Below are 19,658 nucleotides of genomic sequence, written 5' to 3'. Positions count from 1 at the left end.
TTCTATAACAGACCCAAATATGAGACAAGAAAAACCTCAGTGGAGGAGAGCTTTGAAAACTATATATCCTAAATCACCTGGTTCCCCCATACATAGTTTTTACTGTGTATCATCTTGTGCAGCTCATATAACATACATTTAAAATGTTATTAATCAAACAGACACTGTGCCAGACGAATGTACTGTTATCAGCTGTTATCTTAATACCAAACCAATTACTGATTCAATTATGGATCTAATCAGCTACAAAGAAACATTAACTGAATTGTTTAAACTTTTAAATGGCTGATGATCTGCAAAAGCAAAGTAATCATTTTTATGACCTGTTCAGGTAAACAGCTTTTCAAAATGTAACAACATCTGACTACATTTAACAGTTTAAAGCTGTGTCACTTCACACCCTAAAGAGGTTTGCATTAGCTGTGTGTCCTGCAACCCTAATTTAACAGGACCTGACAGGTCATCTTTATTCAATTTATATAAATTGAGAACTTAAGAATATAAAGGATAAAAGGACTCAGTGAGTCCGAATATCAGAAATGATGAACACTAGTGAGCTATTGATGGCACGGTGGCTCAGTGGTTAGCACTGCTGCCTCACAGTGCCAGGACCCGGCTTTGATTCTGGCCTTGGGTGACCGTCTGTGAAGAATTTGCACATTCTCCCTGTGTCTGCGTAGGTTTCCTCTGGGTGCTCTGGTTTCCTCCCACGATCCAAAGACCAGCTGGTTAGGTGAATTAGCCATGCTCAATTGCCCATAGTGTTAGGTGCATTAGTCAGGGGTAAATGTAGGGGAATGGGTCTGAGTGGGTTACTCTTTGGAGGGTCAGTGTGGACTTGTTGGGCCAAAGGGCCTGTTTCCACACTGTATGGAATCTAATCTAATCTATCTGTCTGTATGAGTGTGGACACAGTTATTACTGTTGTTGTTGATTCATTCAGGGAGTAAATAAGCTTTCAAAATAGTGATTGTATGTGTGGGTTTTGATGGAATGTGTGATGCTTTTTCAAAATCAATTGAAGATACAATTAAGGGGAAGATAGATGAGGACATTGGGAGCTAGAAATAGAATGTTACAAGGGTAGCATTAGCTGAAACATAAAAGAAACATAGAAGATAGGAGCAGGAGGAGGCCATTCGGTCTTCTCTGCCATTCATCATAATGATGGCCTGATCGTCCAACCCATAGCCTCATCCTTCTTTCTCCCTGTAACCTTTGGTCCCATTCACCCCAAGTGCTGCATCTCACTGCCTCTTGAATACAAGAATGTGCCAACTCCACACATACAGTTGCCTGAGACAGGAATTGAACCCAGGTCTGTGGCACTATGAGGCAGCAGTGCTAATCACTGTGCCACCGTGCTGCCAAAGAAGCTTTGTTTAAATTTGTTTCTACAAACTTTTATTGAGTTTTGCGAAGATTTGTAGCTCAGGTTGAGGTTTTGGATGTAGGTTTGCTCGCTGAGCTGAAAGTTTCATTTCCAGATGTTTCATTACCTTACTAGTAACATCTTCAGTGGACCTCATGCAAAGCAATGCTGAAAATTCCTGCTTTCTATTTATATGTTTGGGTTTCTTCGGGTTGGTGATGTCATTTCCTGTGGTTACGTCACTTCCTGTTCCTTTTCTCAGGGGGTGGTAGATGGGGTCTAACTCAATTTGTTTGTTGATAGAGTTATGGTTGGAATGCCATGTTTCTAGGAATTCTCATGCATATCTTTGTTTGGCTTGTCCTAGGATGGATGTATTGTCCCGGTCAAAGTGGTGTCCTTCCTCATCCATATGTGAGGATACCAGTGAGAGATGGTCATGCCTTTTTGTGGCTAGTTGGGTGTTCATGTATCCTGGTGTCTAGTTTTCCACCTGTTTGTCCAATGTAGTGTTTGTTACAGTCCTTGCACGGTATTTTGCTCTTTGTCTGTATAGGGTCTTTCAAGTTCATTAGCTGCTGTTTTAAGGTCTCAATGAGCCAACACACTACAGCACAGAGGAACTATGCAGAGCAGAGGAAAATCACCTGTACCGTGTATTCAAAAAGAATGGGTACCCAATGAACACAGTCTGCCGATTTCTCAGCAATAAACCCAAACAAGCAGAAAAAATACATACAGAAGCCCTAGCCACTCTCCCCTACATCAAAGACATCTCGGAAATGGTTGCCATACTACTCAGATCCCTTGGCATCATGGTAGCCCACAAACCCAACAACACACTAAAACTAGGTGTGGGCACAGAAGAGCAGGAAAATCGACATTTCGGGCAGAAGCCCTTCAACAGGAATAAGGCTGGGGGCCTCAGGGGTGGAGAGAAAAATGGGAGAGGTGTGGGGCTGGGGAGAAGGTAGCTGAGAGTGCAATAGGTGGTTGGAGGTGGGGGTAAAGGTGATAGGTCTGAGGGAGGGTGGAGTGGATAGGTGGGAAGGAAGATTGGCAGGTGGGACAGGTCATGAGGGTGGTGCTGAGCTGGAAGATTGGAACTGGGGTAAGGTGGGGGGAGAGAAAATGAGGAAACTGATGGAGTCCACATTGATGCCATGGGGTTGAAGGGTTCCGAGGCGGAGATCAGGTGTTCTTCCTCCAGGCGTCGGGTGGTGAGTGAGGGGTGATGGAGGAGGCCCAGGAACTGCATGTCCTCAGCAGAGTGGGAGCGGGAGTTGAAATGTTCGGCCATGGGGTGGCAGAGTTGATTGGTGCTGGTGTCCCGGAGATGTTCCCTAAAGCACTCTCCCTTGTAAAGGAGACTGCGTTTGGAGCAACGGATACAATAAATGATATTGGTGGATGTGCAGGTGAAACTTCGATGGATGTGGAAGGCTCCTTTGGGGCCTTGGACAGAGGTCAGGGTGGAGGTGTGGGTGCAGGTTTTGCAATTCCTATGGTGGCAAGGGAAGGTGCCAGCAGGGGAGGGTGGGTTGTTAGGGGGTGTGGACAGATAGTCACAGAGGGAGCAGTCTTTGTGGAAAGCAGATAGGGGTAGGGAGGCAAGTATATCCCCGGTGGTGGGGTCCGTTTGTAGGCGGCAGAAATGTCAGTGATGATGCGGTTTATGCAGAGGTTGGTGGGATGGGAGGTGAGTAACGGGGGTGTTCTGTCCTTGTTGCAGTTGGAGGGGTGGGGTTCAAGGGCAGAGGTGCGGGACGTGGATGCAATGTATTGGAGGACATCTTTGACCATGTGGGAAGGGAAATTTTGGCCTTTAAAGAAGGAGACCATCTGGTGTGTTCTGTGGTCTTTGCCCAAAACATTGATTTTCCTGCTCTTTGGATGTTGCCTGACCTGCTGTGCTTTTCTCTAATCTTGACTCTAATCTCCAGCATCTGCAGTACCCACTTATGCCTAGTTGACAGAACCAGCATAGACTCAATGAGCTGAATGACTTTCTTCCATGCTATAAATGCTGCAGTTTTCGCATTCCACTTCACCATCTCCTGTTGACTGTTCTTTTAACCATTTCATAGCCTATATTGGGCATCACATTTAAAAGTTGCATCCAGATTTGAACCAGACTTTAGAAATTGTTAATGATCTGGAAGACACTGTTTAAAAAGGATAGATTCAATAGTAACTCATTTTTGGAAAAGGGAATCAGATAGGTACTTGGAGGAGGGAATAATATTGCGGGGAATGAGGAAATGACAGGCACTGACTCATTCAGAGAACTGTAGGAGGAAATGCAAGCCAAATGGGTTTCTTTCTGTGTTCTGTCATTCAATGATTCTGCGTACATTTATAAGTCAAATACCATTACATTATGAGAGAAATATTGCATATTACCGATTTCTATAACTTTGTAATAATTGTATAAATGACACTTAAAATTTCATATTTGTTATCCATCACCCATTAGTGGCTGTATAGGTCTTGTGGCACAAGGGTAGTGCCCCAACCTCTGGTCCAGAAGCTCTGAGTTCAAGGTCCTGTTGGCCATGGGAGGTGTTGGTAATGTTGGCGAGCAGGTTGAGTGCCAACCTGTAAATCCTGCCAGTGTTTCTGATGGCAAGTGATAAACATCTCCTGCTCAGCCATGGCACCAGAAGACATTGGAAAATCCACTGCAGTGCTTTGTTCATTGTGTGCACCAATTCAGTGGGAGTCTGGGGCCCAATCTTTGGAAGCAAGGAAAGCCAGAGAGATGGTGGCTGAAGCATAAAACCAGGAGTGAAACCATTGATATGTTTTTAATAGATGTATTGATAAAATTATGGTGTGTGTTGACCTTCACAGGTAAACCAGAGCACGGTTTCTGTATGTCACCTCTCCAGCAAGTTACTGTACATATTTAAATTTGAACAAGAAACATAATGACACTAAAAAATGGCTGGAATATGCAGAAAGTGTTTTCTGCACTAAGTACACCATCATACCCTGTCAGACTTTGCAAGTTGTTACCCAGTGCAGATTATTGATGGAATGACGTGCTCTTTAGAATCGAGCGTGTGGTGCTGGAAAAACACAGCTGGTCAGGCAGCATCCGAGGAGCAGGAGAGTCAAAAGAAATGTAGGGCTTCTGCCCGACATGTTGATTCTCCTGCTACTCAGATGCTGCCTGACCTGCTACGCTTTTCCAACACCACTCCCTCGACTCTAATCTCCAGCAGCTGCAGTCCTCACTTTTGCCAAGTGTTCATTCGAATGGTAGGCTTCCAGCAAAAGAACAACTCTTAAATACTACAACATGGGTGATACAGTTAGCTATTCAAATGTGGAATCTACCAGGAAAGATATGGGGAAAAGATATTTGATCAAGCTTCTAGATGAATTAGGAGCAGGTGCAGACAAGTCAAACCCTCAACCCTCAACTCTGCTTTGCCATTCAGTAAGATCATGGCTGATCTGAGATCTACCCCGAATAACCTTTCACCTCTGGCTATTTTGGAATTGGCCTACCTCGGACTTAAATACCTAAAGACTGTGCTACTAATGGAAGAAGAGTTCCAAAGATACATAGCTCTGTGTAGAAACAAAATCTCCATCTCTATCTTCAATGGGCAACCCCATATTTTGGAACAGTGACCCTGGTCCTAGGTTCTCCCACTGAGGAATCTCCCCTAAAAAACCTGCTTGGTTATCATTGCAAACGTTACTTGTTCTTTTTTTTTCCTAACAGGCTTGCTTCTAAATTTAATTTTTCACTAATTTATCCTGATTTTCTTCCTGGTTCTCCGAACCTGATATAATATTCTCAGTTTACCATACCTGTGTTACGATGTCACTGTTGTACCCCTTGCCTGACCACCACCTCTTGTCCTTAACCTTCTGGCTGGAATTTGCTTGACTCACTTGAATAGTTTAAGAGCAGCCTTGCAATGTTTTTGATCTTTTAGACCATGCAACAACAACTTGAAATTATGTAGCAGTTTTAACATAACAAAAATCTCGAAGCGCATCAGAAGAATGTTTATACTCAAAATATGACACTGGGCCATACATTGGGATATTAGGCCAGCTCATCATAAGCTTGGTCAAAGGAGGTGGTTTTAAGGGATGCCTTAAAAGACAAAACAAGAAGAGATAAAGATGTTTTGGAAGGAAATTTCAGAGTTTAGGCCTTGGTAACTCAAAGCAGATGCAGAGATAATGAAGCCATTAACATTGGGAAGATTCGAGAGGCCAGAATTAGAGGGAAGTACACACCTCAGAGAGTTATGGGGTAGAGGAGATTGCAGCAGTAGTGAGGGGCTTGGAGAGATGTAAAAACACCGATGAGAGTTTTAAAATCCAAGTGCTCTTAAACCAGAACCTAATATGAGTCAATAGAAAGGGATGACGTGTGAATGAGATTTGGTGCGAGTTAGAACAAAGACAGTAGATATATTTGGATGACATTGACTTTACAGGGAGTAGAATGTAGGAGATCAGCCAGGAGAACATTAGAGTAACAAAGGTAAGGATAAGTATTTCAGCAGCAGACGAGCTGAGGAATGTTTATGACCAGATGATGTTATGGCGGTAGAAAGAAGTGGTCTTGGGGAAGTCACCATCTGTAATTGATGCTAATCTCAAGATCAGATGTGACAGCAGCATTGTGAAGAGCCTGGTTTCCATCTTCAACCCTTTGTTAGCGAGAGGAAGAGAGTTAGTGGCTAGGAATCAGAGCTTGTCAAGGTGACCAATAATGACAGCTTCAGTTTTCCCAATATTTAATTGAATGAAATTCTGGAATATCTCATACTGGATGTCAACAAAGAGTCTCCAATTCAGAGGCAGGTGGGAGGGGGATGGGGCAGGTTGAGAAAGGTGACATCAAGCTGGAGCTGGGTTTCATCAGCTGTGTTTCTGGCTGTTATCACCAGAGGGCAGCATGTCGATGAGAGATAGGAGATGAGAGTGGTGGCGGGGTGGGGGTTGGTGAGTGGGTTGGGGGAGATGGAGGTTGCAGAAACAAAACCGAAACATTAATCCACTCAGAGGCTATGCCTTTGTTTTACTGCACAGCCTGATGCAAAATCTATCACATGCTTCAATCATTGGTAGCTCTTTAACTGAAAGATGGCAAGTTCCATTTGATAGGGACCTGTTCCCCAGCATGGCTATATTACTTGTGAATGGCTGTTGTAGCAATACTATTACCTGGTTCCTCCTGATGTACATTACAACAATTAACATTTCCTTCTCAAAACATTAAATAAAGAACAAGAAATTGAAATCATGAGAGACCTGGATCGAGTAGGTCGAGAGATCCTAGTGGCAGAGGTGTTGAGGATCACAGAGCAGTGACTGAAAGTGATCAGTGAAAGGTTTCAAGCTGACCTAGGGAAAAAATGTTTGTTATCACAAGTGGTTTGGATCTGCTCTGCACTGCCTAAGGGTTGTGGTGGAGACACATTCAGTTGTAGCTTTCAAAAGGGTGTTGGATAATATTCACACAGAAAGTGATTGCAAGTGTTCAGAGCTAGATAACGTACAATTGCACAGAGCCATGGTCTTCATGAGCTGAGTGGTCTCTCGCTGCGCTGGAATTCTCCTGTGATTGTAGACATTTCTATTCCTTTTGCAGGGGCTTCAGTCATTCCAGGTCTCCTCAAGTGGATATTATGGTCCAAATTCATATTCATCTTTTTTTTTGTAAGTAGGAACACTGACAGACTCTCTGTATTAAAAGACCGGACCTCGCGCCTTCCTCCACTTCCCCCACCCAGAACTTGGTGGACTCATGAAGAATAAATTGTCCTAGGAAAATAACTGAGACACTCAAGGGAAAGTTGTTGTTTTATTGTCATTTTTTCCAAGTAAAAGAAATTATGGGGGTATTAATAAAGCCAGGCTGCATAGCTAATTATGGGTGGCCTGAGTTTGTTTGACATATTTCAAGTTTTATATGAATGAAAATCTAGAAAGTCGTCTGTTTGCAGCAACGTCTGTAGAGCCAACATCTGTACACCCACCAACATCGGCAGCTACTCCAGGAGCATTCTCAGACCACTACACTGCATCAACCATGGACATTAAAATCGCCACAGGTGCGCTATTATTTAACACAAATGATATTCATAGAATTCTGAGAAACAAATGTAACAGTATTTGGGGAATATTCAGTGAATATTTAACTGCGAGGTAGTTCCTTTATATGTTAAATATCAGTAAACTCTTCCTTGTACCATTCTTCGTACATTTAATATGGAACCAAATTTATGTTGGCATGACATGACCTTAAAGAGCTATAAAATGTGAACTCTGCCTTGATGCAGTCTTGGAGGGATTCAACTCTCATGGTAAGGGGTCTTCCTACAACAGAGATAACATCCCTGGAGAGAGAGAGAGAGAGAGAGAGAGACGGGATATACAACATATATAGGCATGGTCTTGAAGGATCAGAGGCAATTGACCATAAATGGAGCTAGATACTGTCGTGGAGAAAATGTAGAGAATCACCAGGAGACGCAGAGAGTTCTTCAAGAAGCCGGTCTTTTATGTGCACACAAAAAACCATGACACAGAGAAAGCAGATTCTCGAATGCCCCCGAACCTCAGGGTCTGTGGTTTTTAAATTTTTTTTATCATGTTTCTGTTAGCTTATCAGCATGTCCAACTATATTAATCAAAGTACCTCACTCTAGCTACACAATAATGTTAGACCCATTATCTCTTTAGTTGTACATTCTACTTAATGTTATTCTAATGTTACGGTTAGATATTTATTATCACCCTCCGCTACAGTGATCTTCCATTCCAGACTAACCTGTCATGATAGATATTTAGCTATTCCATCTATTACAATAGTCTTCTGTCTCAAGCTGACTCTACTATTAATTAGATATTTTAATGTCATGTTCCAAATATTTATGGTCCCAATCCTGTCATAATAATACTTAACAGGAAAACTGGCTCTATTAACTGTTGTCTCATCTCACCATAGTGACCTTTCAGCCTTAACCTTACTCTGCTAATTGGTGTAAGAGCATTCCACTGTGGTTATCCCATCCTGCCTTCCACAGACCACAGATTGCCAGTGGTCTTCATGCTTTAACCATTCCCATGCTTTCATGCTCTTTATTTTCCATAATACCAGGGCTGAAAGTTAGTAAGAATGGTAATGGTTGAGCTTTTGGTGGGATGAAAATGTTGCAAGACAACTGATTGAGGATTTTGAGATTATAGTTGGAAATTTTCTTAGACTTGTTGCCACTTCAAGGTTGCACTCCTTCGAATTGTTTTTGGTCTGCAGGTATAAATTTGCCAGGCAGCTAGTGTCCCGTGGTTCGCAACCTTGCCTCACAGCACCAGGGACCTGGGTTCGATTCCCGCCTCAGGTGACTGTCTGTGTGGAGTTTGCGCATTCTGCCCATGTGTCCGTGGGTTTTTCCGGGTGCTCCAGTTTCCTCCCACAATCCAAAACTGTGCTGGTTAAGCAGTGCTAAAATTGCCCATAGTGTTCAGGGATGGTGTGGGTTAGGTGCATTAGACAGGGGTGAATGTAGAGTAGTAGGGGAATGGGTCACTCTTCGGAGGGTCGGTGTGGACTTGTAAGGCCGAATGACCTGTTTTCACACTGTAGGGATTCTACAATAATGGGCAAGTGAGCTTTCCCATTAAAGGAAGCTAATGGAAACATTAATGTTTGGAGTAGTAACATCTCTGAATAAATGCCTGGTCTAGGGCAAAATGAGCCACGTGGATCCAGAGGAATATTTTAGGTTCAGTTACCAAATTAACATTTAAGCAGTTAAAAGAGAAAAGGAACATTTCAGGGACTTTAATGATAGCACACTAGCCTCCATTTTGCAAGCCCCACCCTCTCTTTTATTCAGTTGCCAGCCAAGTGCAGTTATGAAGGAAATGGAGGAGGATTGTGTAGAATTTGCATATCTCTTCCAGTGTTGAGTGGCCTTACCAGCAACTGCAGCAGGCAGTGAAGGAGGCATCTGGCATGCCTTCATAGCAAAAGAATCCACGTACAGGAGCAGGAATGTCTTGTTGCAATTGTTCAGAGCTGTGGTGAAGCAGGTTTGAAGGGCCATATAGCCTACATCTGCTCCTGTTCTCTGTGTTTCTAAAAAATAGATGGAATAAATGAAATCAGTTGTAAAAGTATTGAATACGGTGGCACAGTGGTTAGCACTGCTGCCTCACAGCGCCAGATTCCTGCCTCAGGCAATTGTCTGTGTAGAGTTTGCAAATTCTCCCCGTGTCTGCGTGGGTTTCCTCCAGGTGCTCCAGTTTCCTCCCACAGTCCAAAAATCTGCAGGTTAGGTGAATTGGCCATGCTAAATTACCCACAGTGTTAGGTGAAGGGGTAAATGTAGGGGAATGGGTCTGGGTGGGTTGCTCTTCGGAGGGTCGGTGTGGACTTGCTGAGCTGAAGGGCCTGTTTCCACGCTGTAAGTAATCTAATCATAACAGTAATGAGATTTCTCAACAATTTAGGCAATGCTTGAATATACTTAAACCGTTTCTTGTTAGGTTTCTGACTATCAGGGACTTGCTCATCGTCACTGTCTTCCTCACTAAGCCTTTATCTCCAAGCTTTTAAGCTGACTTTCCTTTTTAAGTGAAAGTGAGAACTGCAGATGCTGGAGATCAGAGCTGAAAATGTGTAGCTGGAAAAGCGCAGCAGGTCAGGCAGCATCCAAGGAGCAGGAGAATCGATGTTTCGGGCATGAGCCCTTCTTCAGGAAAGTTTCCTGAAGAAGGGCTCATGCCCGAAATGTCGATTCTCCTGCTCCTTGGATGCTTTCCTTTTTAAGTGTCAGTTCATAAGCTCTTTCTTTTGCTTTCTCTACTTTCTCTTTTTCCCTCTCTTCTGCTGCTGTCTCTTTTTCCTTCTGTACTTCTTCGAATCGTAACTCAAGCTGTTTCATTTCTGCTGCCCTTTCCTTATCTCTCGCCTCTGAATTCTTGCCATCTCTATAGATTCTGATGGTTTCCCTGGCAAGTTTAAATGCTGAGCTACTGCTGTAATTATCTCTCCTTTCCTCACAGAAGCAGGCCTTTCCAATTCCAACTTCTCTGTTAATTCTTGCAACTTGGTCTTATTCACTTTTTTGCAAAACTTCCAAAGTCCCCTCATCCACATCCAGAAAGCTTTTGGCAACTGGAATAGCCATTATTATCCCAAGCTTTGTCTACCCAAAACCAAACCAACACCCAAAATAAAGACACTAGCACCAACCTTCCACTGTTAAAATCCAGCGAAGAGCACCCAATCTGTTATGGATGAAGCCAGACTATTAACAAGATGCAGTAAGGGATGGAAGAAATGGAATGGAGTTTTCCATCATGTGTCAGGACTGCTTTCCTAACCAATAGTTAGAGAGGGAGCACTGCTGGATCTAGTCATGAGAAATTAACCAGAGCAGATGAGAGAAGCGACCATGTGGCAACATCTATGCAATCACAATCATAACATAATAAGGTTTTAAATCATGACACATCATCTATTGCATCCGCTGCACCCGATGTGGCCTCCTCTATATTGGTGAGACAGGCCGCTTACTTGCGGAACGCTTCAGAGAACACCTCCGGGCTGCCCGAACCAACCAACCCAATCACCCCGTGGCTCAACACTTTAACTCCCCCTCCCACTCCACCGAGGACATGCAGGTCCTTGGACTCCTCCACCGGCAGAACACAACTACACGACGGCTGGAGGAGGAGCGCCTCATCTTCCGCCTGGGAACCCTCCAACCACAAGGTATGAATTCAGATTTCTCCAGCTTCCTCATTTCCCCTCCCCCCACCTTGTCTCAGTCGGTTCCCTCAACTCAGCACCGCCCTCCTAACCTGCAATCCTCTTCCTGACCTCTCCGCCCCCACCCCACTCCGGCCTATCACCCTCACCTTGACCTCCTTCCACCTATCCCACCTCCATCGCCCCTCCCCCTAGTCCCTCCTCCCTACCTTTTATCTTAGCCTGCTTGGCTCTCTCTCTCTTATTCCTGATGAAGGGCTTATGCTCGAAACGTCGAATTCTCTATTCCTGAGATGCTGCCTGGCCTGCTGTGCTTTGACCAGCAACACATTTGCAGCTGTGATCTCCAGCATCTGCAGACCTCATTTTTTACTTGAGGAAGACATAGAGTCATACAACACAGAAACAGATCCTTGCCAGTCCATGCTGAACATAATTCCAAACTAAACTAGACCCTCCTGCCTGCTCCTGGCCCAGATCCCTCCAAACCTTACCTATTCATGTATCTATCCAAATGTAAACATTGCAACTGGGCTCGCATCCACCATTTGCTCAGGAAGTTCAATCTACATGCAAACAACTCTCTGTGTAGGAAACTTGTCTCTCATGTCTTTTTTTTAAAATCTCTCTTCTCTCACCTTAAAACTATGCCCCCAGACTTGACACTCCCCCCATCCATCGGAAAGCTACCTACCATTAACCTTATCTATACCCCTCAAGATTTTATAAAGCTCGAGAAGGTCACCTCTCAACCTCCTACGCTCCAATGAAAAACGTCCCAGCCTATCCAGTCTTTCTTTATAACTTAAACCTTCCATACTTGGCAACATCCTGCCAAATTTCTTCTGAACCCTCTCTAGCTTAATAACATCCTTCCAAATTTAGAGACTATCAAAGTAATAAGTTGAAAAAAATGTTAATTTTAAGTTGGTGAGAAGAAACCTGGGAGAGAAACTCAAAGATTATTTTGACAGCTAGAGCATCATTAAAATAAAATATTGAAATCAGTGGTCCATAGTATTCATTAGAAATTAAGTCCTCCGAAAAGAAAAACCAACAATGAAAAAAGACAAATGAATGAAACTGAAAATAAAGACCACGTTTAACAAATAATAAAGAAAATAATTATAAAAGAGAAGATGAGATGTTAGGAAAGAACAAAGAACAAAGAAAAATTACAGCCCAGTAACAGGCCCTTCAAACCTCCAAGCCTGATCTAATCCAAATCCACTGTCTAAACCTATCACCCAATTCCTAAGCATCTGTATCCCTCTGCTCCCCACCCACTTATGCATCTGTCCAGATGCACCTTAAATGAATCTAGCATGCTTGCATCCAAGGAATAGGAAATTCGACGTTTCGGGCATAAGCCCTTCATCAGGAATGAGGAGAGGGTGGCAGGCAGGTTAAGATAAAAGGTAGGGAGGAGGGACTTGGGGAAGGGGCGATGGAGATGTGATAGGTGGAAGGAGGTCAAGGTGAGGGTGATAGGCCGGAGTGGGGTGGGGGCGGAGAGGTTAGGAAGAGGATTGCAGGTTAGGAGGGCGGTGCTGAGTTGAGGGAACCGACTGAGACAAGGTGGGGGGAGGGGAAATGAGGAAACTGGAGAAATCCGAGTTCATCCCTTGTGGTTGGAGGGTTCCCAGGCGGAAGATGAGGCGTTCTTCCTCCAACCGTCGTGTTGTTATGTTTTGCCGGTGGAGGAGTCCAAGGACCTGCATGTCCTCAGTGGAGTGGGAGGGAGAGTTAAAGTGTTGAGCCACGGGGTGGTTGGGTTGGTTGGTCCGGGCATCCCTGAGGTGTTCTCTGAAGCGTTCTACAAGTAAGCGGCCCGTCTCCCCAATGTAGAGGAGGCCACATCGGGTGCAGCGGATGCAATAGATGATGTGTGTGGAGGTACAGGTGAACTTGTGGCGGATATGGAAGGATCCCTTGTGGCCTTGGAGGGATGTGAGGGAGGAGGTGTGGGCGCAAGTTTTACATTTCCTGCGGTTGCAGGGGAAGGTGCCGGGAGTGGAGGTTGGGTTGGTGGGGGGTGTGTACCTGACGAGGGAGTCACGAAGGGAGTGGTCTTTGCGGAACGCTGATAGGGGAGGGGAGGGAAATATATCCCTGGTGGTGGGGTCCGTTTGGAGGTGGCGGAAATGACGGCGGATGATACGCTGTATATGGAGGTTGGTGGGGTGGTAGGTGAGAACCAGTGGGGTTCTGTCTTGGTGGCGGTGCTCAAGGGCGGAGGAGCGGGAAGTGGAGGAGATGCGGTGGAGGGCATCGTCGAACACGTTTGGGGGGAATCTGCGGTCCTTGAAGAAGGAGGCCAGTTGGGCTGTGCGGTGTTGGAACTGGTCCTCCTGGGAGCAGATGCGGCGGAGACGAAGGAATTGGGAATATGGGATGGAGTTTTTACAGGGGGCAGGGTGGGAGAAGGTGTAGTCCAGATAGCTGTGGGAGTCAGTCGGTTTATAGTAGATGTCTGTGTTGAGTCGGTCGCCTGAGATAGAAATGGAAAGGTCTAGGAAGGGGAGGGAGGAGTCTGAGACAGTCCAGGTGAATTTGAGGTCGGGATGGAAGGTGTTAGTAAAGTTGATGAACTGTTCAACCTCCTCATGGGAGCACGAGGCAGCGCCGATACAGTCATCGATGTAGCGGAGGAAAAGGCGGGGGGTGGTGCCAGTGTAGTTGCAGAAGATGGACTGTTCCACATATCCTACGAAGAGACAGGCATAGCTGGGGCCCATGCGGGTGCCCATGGCTACTCCTTTAGTTTGGAGGAAGTGGGAGGATTGAAAAGAGAAATTATTCAGGGTGAGGACCAGTTCAGTCAGTCGAAGGAGGGTGTCAGTGGAAGGGTACTGGTTGATGCGACGGGAAAGGAAGAAGCGGAGGGCTTTGAGTCCTTCGTGATGGGGGATGGAGGTGTACAGGGACTGGATGTCCATCGTGAAAATAAGGCGTTGGGGACCGGGGAGGCGAAAATCATGGAGGAGGTGGAGGGCACCACCCATGCCCTCCACCTCCTCCAGGATTTTCGCTTCCCCGGTCCCCAACGCCTTATTTTCACGATGGACATCCAGTCCCTGTACACCTCCATCCCCCATCACGAAGGACTCAAAGCCCTCCGCTTCTTCCTTTCCCGTCGCACCGACCAGTACCCTTCCACTGACACCCTCCTTCGACTGACTGAACTGGTCCTCACCCTGAATAACTTCTCTTTTCAATCCTCCCACTTCCTCCAAACTAAAGGAGTAGCCATGGGCACCCGCATGGGCCCCAGCTATGCCTGTCTCTTCGTAGGATATGTGGAACAGTCCATCTTCCGCAACTACACTGGCACCAACCCCCACCTTTTCCTCTGCTACATCGATGACTGTATCGGCGCTGCCTCGTGCTCCCACGAGGAGGTTGAACAGTTCATCAACTTTACTAACACCTTCCATCCCGACCTCAAATTCACCTGGACTGTCTCAGACTCCTCCCTCCCCTTCCTAGACCTTTCCATTTCTATCTCAGGCGACCGACTCAACACAGACATCTACTATAAACCGACTGACTCCCACAGCTATCTGGACTACACCTCCTCCCACCCTGCTCCCTGTAAAAACTCCATCCCATATTCCCAATTCCTTCGTCTCCGCCGCATCTGCTCCCAGGAGGACCAGTTCCAACACCGCACAGCCCAGATGGCCTCCTTCTTCAAGGACCGCAGATTCCCCCCAAACGTGTTCGACGATGCCCTCCACCGCATCTCCTCCACTTCCCGCTCCTCTGCCCTTGAGCCCCGCCCCTCCAACCGCCACCAAGACAGAACCCCACTGGTTCTCACCTACCACCCCACCAACCTCCGTATACAGCGTATCATCCGCCGTCATTTCCGCCACCTCCAAATGGACCCCACCACCAGGGATATATTTCCCTCCCCTCCCCTATCAGCGTTCCGAAAAGACCACTCCCTTCGTGACTCCCTCATCAGGTCCACACCCCCCACCAACCCAACCTCCACTCCCGGCACCTTCCCCTGCAACCGCAGGAAATGTAAAACTTGCGCCCACACCTCCTCCCTCACATCCCTCCAAGGCCACAAGGGATCCTTCCATATCCGCCACAAGTTCACCTGTACCTCCACACACATTATCTATTGCATCCGCTGCACCCGATGTGGCCTCCTCTACATTGGGGAGACGGGCCGCTTACTTGCAGAACGCTTCGGAGAACACCTCAGGGACGCCCGGACCAACCAACCCAACCACCCCGTGGCTCAACACTTTAACTCTCCCTCCCACTCCACCGAGGACATGCAGGTCCTTGGACTCCTCCACCGGCAAAACATAACAACACAACGGTTGGAGGAAGAACGCCTCATCTTCCGCCTGGGAACCCTCCAACCACAAGGGATGAACTCGGATTTCTCCAGTTTCCTCATTTCCCCTCCCCCCACCTTGTCTCAGTCGGTTCCCTCAACTCAGCACCGCCCTCCTAACCTGCAATCTTCTTCCTGACCTCTCCGCCTCCACCCCACTCCGGCCTATCACCCTCACCTTGACCTCCTTCCACCTATCACATCTCCATCGCCCCTCCCCCAAGTCCCTCCTCCCTACCTTTTATCTTAACCTGCCTGCCACCCTCTCCTCATTCCTGATGAAGGGCTTATGCCTGAAACGTCAAATTTCCTATTCCTTGGTTGCTGCCTGACCTGCTGTGCTTTAACCAGCAACGCATTTTCAACTGTGATCTCCAGCATCTGCAGACCTCATTTTTTACCCTCTATCATGCTTGCCTCTACTACCTCTGCCAGCAACGCATTCCAGGCACCTACCACCCTCTATGTAAAGTACTTGCCGCATATATCCCTTAAACTTTTCGCCTCTCACCTTGAATGTGTGATCTCTCATTAGTGAATCACTCACACTAGGAAAAGGCTTATCTCTGCCTACCCTGTCTATACCCTTCATGTCTCCCCTCAATCTCCTTTTTTCTAATGAAAACAATCCTAACCTACTCAACCTCTCTTCATAGCTAGCACCTTCACTATGAGACATCCTTGTAAACCTTCTTTGCACCCTCTCCAAAGCATCCACATCCTTTTGGTAATGTGGCGACCAGAACTCTGCACAGTATTCTAAGTGCAGCTGAACTAGTCTTGTACAATTTTCACATGACCTGCCAGCTCTTATACTCAATACCCCGTCCGATGAAGGCAAGTATACTATATGCCTTCTTGACCACTCTATTCACGTGTGCAGCAACCTTAAGGGTACAATGGACCTGATTTCCCAGATCTCTTTGCTCATCAACTTTTCCCAAGGCTCTTCCATTTACTATAATTCGCTCTAGAGTTAGACTTCCCAAAATGCATCACCTCACATTTGCCTGGATTGAACTCCATCTGCCACTTCTCTGCCCAACTCTCCAGTCTATCTATATTCTCCTGTATACTTTGTCAGTCCCCTATGCTTTCTGCTACTCCACCAATCTTTATGTCATCTGCAAACTTATTGATCAGGCCAGCAATGCTATCTTCCAGATCATTTATGTATATTACAAACAACAGTGGCCCCAGCACTGATCCCTGTGGAACATCACTGGTCACCTTTCTCCATTTCGAGAAACTCCCTTCAACTACTACTCTCCGTCTCCTGTTGCTCAACCAGTTCTTTGTCCACCCGAGCTAGAACACCCTGCACACCATGTGACTTCACTTTCTCCAATTGTTTCAATTTTCTGCTGCAAAGAAATGAAGGAGCTAAGCCTTTGTACAAAATTAAATTAACAAGGAATACAAAGAAATGAAAAACAATTATAAACAGATAGAATGTGTATTAGACTAGGAATATGTAAAGTATTCCCTCTAAATTCTCATTGTCATATGCAGCCTGATTATTTCAATGTGCAATGCTTTTACATTATTTGCACAGCCATACTCCCATGCTGTCTTATAGGGAACAACTTGTGATCAACTTGAACAGAAATTGCTGGGGAAACTCAGCAGGTCTGTCGAGAGAAAGTCAAGTACACACACACACACACACACACACACACACACACACACACACACACACACACACACACACACACTAGCATTTCAGAATTGTTCTGAAGAAGACTCATCCTGGACTGAAACATTAATTCTGCTTTTCTGACTCCACAGGTGCCGCCAGACCTGTTGAGTTTCTCCATAATTCCTTGTTTGTTTCAGATCTCCAGCATCTGCAGTATTTTATTTTTATGGGGAAAACTTGTAAGGAGACCAGAATTCCAGCTCTGTAAATTTAAGATAGTCATAGTTATTCCAATGAAGGGGTGCAGCTGGTGAAAGGGTTTACAGGAAGCAGCAGGAGGTCTCAAGGCACTCAGTCATTGGCAAAGCAAGTTAAAGGATGGGAAAAAAGATTCTTTACTCACAAATAAGTGAACTCACTACTACATAGAGTAATTGAAACAAGTTGCATAGGCCAATTTTAGGTGAGGCGGAATAAGCAAATACCAAAGAAAGAAAAATAAAATGGTGTAATGATTGGGTTAGATGGAGAGGAGACCCATGTGCTGAACAAGAGCTGACCAGGACTAATTAGGCTGCATAGTCTGTTTTTGTGCTGTAGACGTGACATAGCAATAACTGTGTTTGGGGGTGTTTTAAGGTGATGGGCTTATCAGTGAATTATTAACCCAGACAGCCAGGAAAGACTCTGGGAACCTGTGTTCAAATCCCAGCAAGGCAGATGGTGAAATTTGAATTCAATAATAATCTGAAGAAAAAAAGGTCGAATGAAACGACTGGTAATTGTCAGGAAAAGAATTAGCTGGTTCACTGATGTACTTCAGGGAAGGAAATCTGCCATCCTCACCTGATCTGGCTGAAATGTGAACTCACAGTGATGTAATTGACCCTTAACTGCCTCTGGACAATTAAGGATGGGCATTAATGCTGACCTTGCCAATTAATAAATAAATAAGCCATTAAAGAGCTTTTTGTAAATTATTCCACCCTCCAGAATGTTCCCATCCTCAAGTGAACACAAGCATGGAAATTGAATTAAAATATGTCTATAACTACCCAGGAAACCCTGATCCCTGTTTGAAAGGAGCCCATCCTGTGTATTCAATGCAGAGTTCCATTTTACAGAGAAAATGCCTTTCTGAAGATAACAGTGTGAGCTCACCCTAAATATGTTGTACTTTATTACATGGCAGAAACTCTAGCGAGCCACTTATCATCAGCATTGACAACATTAACTGCACTGATTGAGTCGACAACATTCACTGCTCCACCTGAGTCAGTTTCAGGCTGCAATCAAACATCCTCCAGCCCTCCACTCAGTACACATACCAAAGGTTGGTTGTTGATCAAATGCAGCCTAGAAAATGAAAAGTTGTTGAAGATTTCATTGGAAGTTGTGTGCATATGAGTTGATCCTAAACATTGCCCATTTATATATTAATCAAAACGTAGGACTGGGACCCTTAGCTACAACATGGACAGCAGTAAGGCCATCAAGTTCCTCAACAGCTGAAACAGAATTTCCAGCACCAGGTCTCTCTGACAGCACTCAGAAAGCAGCAGCTGAAACAGCAGTCACTTACAGTACTAATGGGACCACAGGTCAGTAGACATGGTGTATAAAACGTGTCATGCTCCTTATGGTAGTCAAGGGTGGGCTTGGATTTGATAGATTACTAATGATGATGGTAATCTATCTTTATGGTTGCAAATCCATTTATGCTGGACTGTTAAATCTCCTGCCTGTCACTACAACATAGCTCAGAGGAGATTGGAGCACTGTAGCATCCTGGTGTGCAGTACAGTATTTGTAAACTGTATAAACTGTGAACAATCCCTGTTGGTCACGTAACGACATGAAAATACGTTTTTGAAGTTTAAAGTAAAAGCTAGCTAATTGTAAACGTTCTTCATCTTATATTAATGCTAACTTAGGAACGGAGCCAATAACCAGCAAGACAGCACTGGCAGAAAGAACAGTAAATCCCTCTACAGCATCAGAAACAGCCTCTGACGTTACTGGCTCTATTGGCACCACAGGTCAGGTAGAACCTTCACCTTTATCTACAAGCTTGCTACTTGAGCCTTTGGGGTGTATTTAGTGCCAAAGTTCAGGATTATCATATATGCTACAACATATTATTGTTTGGTTCAGCCTTTTCACCATTTCCCTGGCCTGTGCTGGAGAAGTTATCAATGCTACAATCAATCTTGTTGACCCCAGAAAAGAGAAGGGGAAAGTTGATTAGCTAGGTCACCCAATGATTCCTGGTGGGAAGTGGATGTGTGGACACAGTGTGAGGACATGACCAGACTGGGCTCCAGTGCACCTACCATCTAATATATTTTTGATACCCGTTGTGTAGTTCTTCTGTTTTTTTAATTCCCTCTCGACTTCAATGTTCTAATGCACTACTTCTACCCCCGTAAGCTTGAGGTCGTTCTAAAACTTTGTTCCCCCATGCCTTCAGTCGGAACAAGACCCATTTGTCTCCAGTACTAGGCTTGTTTGTCCATAGTGACTTCTAAATCTT

General features: G+C 45.3%; 1 protein-coding gene across 3 annotated transcripts in view; it reads left to right on the top strand.

Annotated features, from left to right (window-relative positions):
• il15ra (interleukin 15 receptor subunit alpha) overlaps nucleotides 1-19,658 on the top strand; it is a 96,501-nt gene that overhangs the window by 53,332 nt on the left and 23,511 nt on the right. Inside the window, exons 3-6 of one of the 3 annotated variants that reach the window (XM_060843107.1) lie at nucleotides 7,354-7,461; nucleotides 18,318-18,458; nucleotides 18,577-18,726; nucleotides 19,060-19,164. In XM_060843107.1, coding sequence (XP_060699090.1) covers nucleotides 7,354-7,461; nucleotides 18,318-18,458; nucleotides 18,577-18,726; nucleotides 19,060-19,164 — 504 coding nt within the window. The remainder of the gene's footprint in view (nucleotides 1-7,353; nucleotides 7,462-18,317; nucleotides 18,459-18,576; nucleotides 18,727-19,059; nucleotides 19,165-19,658) is intronic. The other 2 variants (XM_060843109.1, XM_060843108.1) reach the window with 2 other exon arrangements.

This window comes from Hemiscyllium ocellatum, chromosome 23 (assembly GCF_020745735.1).
Source record: "Hemiscyllium ocellatum isolate sHemOce1 chromosome 23, sHemOce1.pat.X.cur, whole genome shotgun sequence".
Taxonomy (NCBI): Eukaryota; Metazoa; Chordata; class Chondrichthyes; order Orectolobiformes; family Hemiscylliidae; genus Hemiscyllium; species Hemiscyllium ocellatum.
The sequence above is the reverse complement of the archived record's forward strand: the minus strand, read 5'-3'. Positions and strand labels throughout refer to the sequence as shown.